Consider the following 5,703-nt stretch of genomic DNA (forward strand, 5'->3'; position numbering starts at 1 on the left):
CTTTATTCACATGGTCCCTAGTGCAGCACAGAGCTGGAGAGAATGGTGTTGGCTGATCAGACTGTGCCATCCATCACACATCCATCAATAATGCACAGGGGTGAGAGGCCAGCACCTACACCACAAAACCCACAAGATCTGGCAATTAAACGTACCTTACTGCTTGAGGCATTTAATAAAGCTGCTGAAATACCAAGCTGCTCCAGAACCATGAGCTGATCTTCCATAAGTGATATCAAAGGACATATCACGAGTGTGAAACCTGTAACAATCAATCATTGTGCAAGTTGAACAGTTGAGATACCACACATCTCCTCTAAATAGTTTTTATTAATGCATCATCCCCATTCTGAAAGAATTGCTAAATGTGTGCTTAAACTTCATACAGAGTAGCAGATTCCCCTCCTAGATAGCTGAGAGTGCTAAATCACATAAGGATACTTCTTAGCAGCTGCCTGTGCCATGCATCTTCTCCTAGAATCCAGACCACAAACAACTGAGTTGCAACATACAGAGTATAAGAACTAATACACCAAAGTCAGATTCACATCTGTGTCATGCTAATTTACCAAACAATTAAGCAATGCCAGGTATTAGCAAACTTGGTCTTTGCAAATAAGTCACCTCCCGTGCAATTGGATGGGTTATTTAAAAAAAAAAAAAAAGCTTAAAAACTAAAACTGGATACTTACTTTTAAAAATTAATATGCAAAGTCTCTCCCAAATAATCTGAAGCTAAAACTGTAGTGGAACAGACAAATAACAGCTATCTATACCTCAACAATTTACAGTCTGTGTATTGAATTAAAAGGGAAAGAAACAAAAAATAGTGAGAAACTTTTGAAAAGTTCTTTCAGTGTTTAGTAAGGTATTGAAAGGAACCTAGCTGAATTATTTAAATCCAAATCACACCTAAAAGGCACATCTGTCTTAAAGGTGTTATTGCATCTTCAGAGAAAGTAGAGCAAAGCAAATATTTCTAGTAAATCTTTCTCTCATAGCTTTGCTCTTTCTTCCCCCATACTGTGATATTAGATCAATATATGCTCATCCTCCAAGTAACCATAAAAGGGTGCAAATAAACCCAATTGTTTATATGTGACCTTTTCTCCCCTTACATACCATCAGAACAGACAGCTGGTAACTGATAGCAAAGGCTCTTTCCACCACCTGTAGGCATGACAAGAAATATGTCCTTCCCTGCCATTGCAGCATTTACTGTTTCAAGTTGCAAGGACCTAAACTTCTGGAGTTTAAACTTGCTCTGCAGTGCAGTTTTTAGCTTCTCATACCATGGAAAATCTGTTAAGAAAAAAAAAAAAAAACAAATACATTTCATAACCAAATTAAAATAGAAGAAGAAAGGGCAGTTTATACACCCAACAACTAAATCTGGAAGAAACACGATTTTAGATCTCAGAAAGTGTTCAAAGATTCAATAACAGCATACAAAAAGCTACACACACACCAAGCCTGTACAAACTAATTGCTAAGGCGGACCTTTGAAAACCCTCTGAAATGTAAACACAGTCCACCTCCAGACCGAAGGCCTTCATTACATGTAAATGTGAACTAATGCTAAAAACTCACAAGGAGATGAAAAGCCTCAAAGTGCTAATGATCAAGTTAACCACTTAGTCCAAAGTTAAGTGGAAATGAGAAGCTCACCCTGAAAATAAATAAAACCTGACACTGAGCCCTACAAGTCTCACTACTAATCTGCCCAAGCACTTCCCTCACACAAATGCAGTGATTACAAACAGTATAATGAAGGCAGAGCTACCATTTTTTCTATATATTCCATAGTTCAAAAATAAATAAAAAAAAAAAGAAAAAAAAAAGGTGGGAGGGGAAGTTTATTCTTTGCCAAAATAATCACCCTAACATGCTTATAATAAATTGTCTTTTCTCCAATAAAGAGCTAAAGACTGTATCACTGAGAGGTAGTACTGTACAAACGTACATCTCCCATGCCTCAGGAAGCAGATCAACCATTTTTGTATTATTAAAATTAAAATGCAGAAAAAGTCAGAACTCCAGATTAAACTCCAGGCTACAGCACATGCAATCCAAGGGATTAACTTTGGGACCTAAGGTGACATCACTTCCTAATTTGCAGAGATCACAGCCAAGATGCCAGGCTCTTTGAAACCAAGAAAAGCCTCCCACTGACTTCAGTGAGCTTGATTCTGGGACCAAATTTAACTGCTCATTTATTCAACATGTACACAGCATCTGATTGCAAAGCTGTTAGTCTTCAAAGCACAAGAGGAGAGAATTAGGCACAAAGTCACCCCAAACAAACCAATTTGTTCAACAGCATCAATTTGCCATGATAAATTATCAGTGTTCTTATCTATGCATAACACTTTTCTCAAATTGACAGATATGGATTAGGCTACAACATTAACTTCACTTTTAAAACTACAAAAAAAAAAGAATGCAACAGGTGCAGGCAGAAACCAACGATGCATTTCCAAATTGTAAGTGAAGCAAAAGAGGATAGGAAAAAAGAAAGATTGTAATTCAGTTTGGCTAGGTGTAACATGGTCAAGAGCCACCAACTTCCCAGGACTTTGTTGATGTTGAACTTGAAGCACAGCACTCCCAGAAGAACAGCAGCCCTCACGCCACCCCCAGGCACTTGCTAGTTGGACTAACTCTACAATACTAAAGTAGTCTACGTTACTTTTGGCAGTCAGCATCCATCTAATTTGCATAATTTGATAAAATGGTGGGGCCACATAACCCACAGCAGACACAACCAACGTCCTGCCCACTCAAGCAAGAAAAGACACAAAGACAGTGAGAGAAGTAACTTGAAGAGTGCAAGACCATGATTATCAAATCCTGAAAATACCCAGAGTAATTACTTTTAGAACATAAATAAACAGGGAATATAACTATTGCAATATATCCAGATTTACTCTGGGATTCTTATAGTAAATCAAATTAACTGGTGACTTCACAACAAGAAAAGAGAAGTATTTCACAGGCCATTCTTGTGATAATTCTGCCCAGAACTCCGATTAGTATTTAGGAATATCCAGGGAGTTAAGGACAAACGTTGCCCTTACATTAAGATGGCAGGTCACTCAGCTGAACAAAATGAAATAGGAAAAAAGCATTATCTAAATAAAACTCTACACAAACACATTTTTCCCCGACTAAATTACTTTACTTCTCTATCAGAACATCTGAATTTGACTCTGCAAACCTCTTCTGTTCCAGGTCTGGGATGAGGTGTCGGTGTCTCCACTGCCGCCCGCCTCCGGCTCTCCCGAGGACTGCTTCAGCAGGCTCTTTATCCTCATCTTCTTCTGGAGAAGCTCCTGCTGCTTATCCACAAGCTCCTGAATCTGCATCTCCACTGCCTGCAGCTCATTCTCCACGGAAGCCAGCACCTCCTCTAGCACTGAAGGGGAAAGTAAGGTGAAGGCAGAGCAGAGACTACAGTAAATTCCTAATCCCAGTTTTAAAGGATACTTTATTTTATTTGTTGACTAGAACAATCAAAAATAAACAGAAACCAAAAGCACCTAGAGAAACAGATGACAGCCCCACTGATAACATTTTAGCATCTAATACATTACATGCCCTGTGAAAATACTGAGTAACACTTAAAAATGTATTTCTTAAAAAAATAATAATTTTCTTAAAAAGCTACATTTCATGTGCCCTGATCTCCCTCCCGTGCAGAACTGGAGCATCTGCTGAACAAGAAGGTTTGGACAAAAGCTTTTGTGAACTCAACTTCAGATCTGAAAAACTAAAGCAAACAGTCCCCAAAAGTTTGGGTTACAAACTTGAAACTTTGGCAGGAATTTGCCTCTTTACATCCCAATATGCAACCGTGTGAACTACAGATTGTGTTCCAGACCCCAGGCTTTGAAAGGATAACTAGCCCAGACCACAGCATGCCACGTGTGTACCACCATTTCAGAGCCAGGTCAGGAAAGCATAAGAAGAAGAATCTTCCTCTGCCTCCACCCCACAACATCAGATTTTTGTCTAAGCACAGCAGATACAATAACCCACTTATGGAAGCAAAAATGCAAGATATGGAAAAATATATCCTCATTAAAATGGCACAAAATGGGGACAAAATTTGCCATCTTAAATGCCCACCATTACTCAGACAGGAAAAGTTGAAAGTATCTTAAAATATGAAGCATATTTTCAAAATACTGAAAATCAAGTAGTTTCCTTGACTAACTTGGTTTTGGTTTAGTTGTTATCTAAGAAACAAAAATTTACCCAATAAAAGAACTTTCAACTTCAAAACTGAAGTATAATAAACTTTTCTGCATACACTAAACTCACATAATGAAATATCAGTAACATCAGGTGATTGTGTCTTTTAGCTACAAGACAGCAAAATGAACATACTGAATATTAATTTTGGGTTACCTGCAACAGCTGACATCTTTGGAGATTCAAGAATGCTGTCCTTAGGAGACCTTCTTTAACCAAGTGATCGTTACTGAGAATAAAATAAAATTTAAAAATTATTAAATCAGTGATCCTTCTAAACTTAGAACAAACTTACTGCAAGAGATTCTTCATCAACATGGGCCGTGTTAATATAACAGATGAAGTAGCTCTTTAACCTGCCTATATAAATATACCAAATTAGATGACAACACACTTTCTCCATCCTGCAGAAGGGACAGATACCAACTCATAACCAATTTCTAAGTCTGTAGCTTGTCAGCCTTCTAAATAAAACCAAGTGAACTTTGACAAAGTCATAAACTCTCTGCAGGAAACATGGTCTAATACAGACCAGTCATTCACCTACCTTCAACTTATTAATTTTTTCATCTCTTCAAAGACTAGTTTACAGAAAAGTCTGAACAAATTATATTGTGCCTCTTAGAAAAGCAGCTCCCATAATGCCTAGAGATCTTCTGGAGGAAGCAGAAAGGTAGTTTGGTTCAGAGAAGGGGCACTGGTTTTGATTACATCATCCAGGAGATTAATTTAGAATTCTATTTTTTAGGGAATTTTTTTTTAGAAACATTCTTTATCATAGCATATGCTAACAATACAAAACTCAAGAAACTTGATATTCCCTCACTCCTGTTGAACTCCAAACTATTAACTATATACACAGGAGCCCAACCTGAGAGGGGGTGGAAGGGAACAAACTCAGCAGACCCTCACTCTAAACTTGCTCTACTATAACAAATATTTCACTGTTTTCCTATAAATGGAGAGAAAATATATATAAAAAAGAATGTGTGAATCAAACACTGACTTTGCCAGAAGAGCTTATAATTAAAAATAAGTTAAAAGCCCACACTTCAGAAAGAAGCTGATCATTCTATAAGATAACTCAGCAGCATCCAGATCTCCCACATAATTCAAGTTACACACTTCTGTTTTATATCACCTGCCACTTGCACAAACTTATTTAGAAATATTAGTCTCCCCAAAGTACTGAGCTAACAGAGACATCCAGAAAAAATCAGTAGGTGTGGAGCAGACACACTGTAAATGCAATCCACTCCTTCTGTTCCCCCAGGCAACCGCAAGAACCTACAAACATCACTAGGCTGACAGCTCAGGGAACATATGCCACTTTCTTGCCCAAGGAGTGGGAAGACAAAGAAAATTACCTATGAAAGTATCCCCATATGCTGCGAAAGCTCCTCAAGTCTTCATTTAGCTCCTGTCTCCAAAAAAGGTAGTTCAGCACAC

General features: G+C 37.9%; 1 protein-coding gene across 1 annotated transcript in view; it reads right to left on the minus strand.

Moving 5' to 3' along the window:
• Window positions 1-3,415, minus strand: part of RECQL (RecQ helicase-like) — a gene marked incomplete at its 5' end in the record, with an annotated part of 14,223 nt that extends 10,808 nt beyond the window's left edge. Inside the window, 3 exons of the mRNA XM_008937517.1 lie at window positions 156-262; window positions 1,123-1,302; window positions 3,218-3,415. Coding sequence (XP_008935765.1) covers window positions 156-262; window positions 1,123-1,302; window positions 3,218-3,415 — 485 coding nt within the window. The remainder of the gene's footprint in view (window positions 1-155; window positions 263-1,122; window positions 1,303-3,217) is intronic.
• Window positions 3,416-5,703: the final 2,288 nt, after the last annotated feature.

This window comes from Merops nubicus, unplaced genomic scaffold (assembly GCF_000691845.1).
Source record: "Merops nubicus isolate BGI_N331 unplaced genomic scaffold, ASM69184v1 scaffold17613, whole genome shotgun sequence".
Taxonomy (NCBI): Eukaryota; Metazoa; Chordata; class Aves; order Coraciiformes; family Meropidae; genus Merops; species Merops nubicus.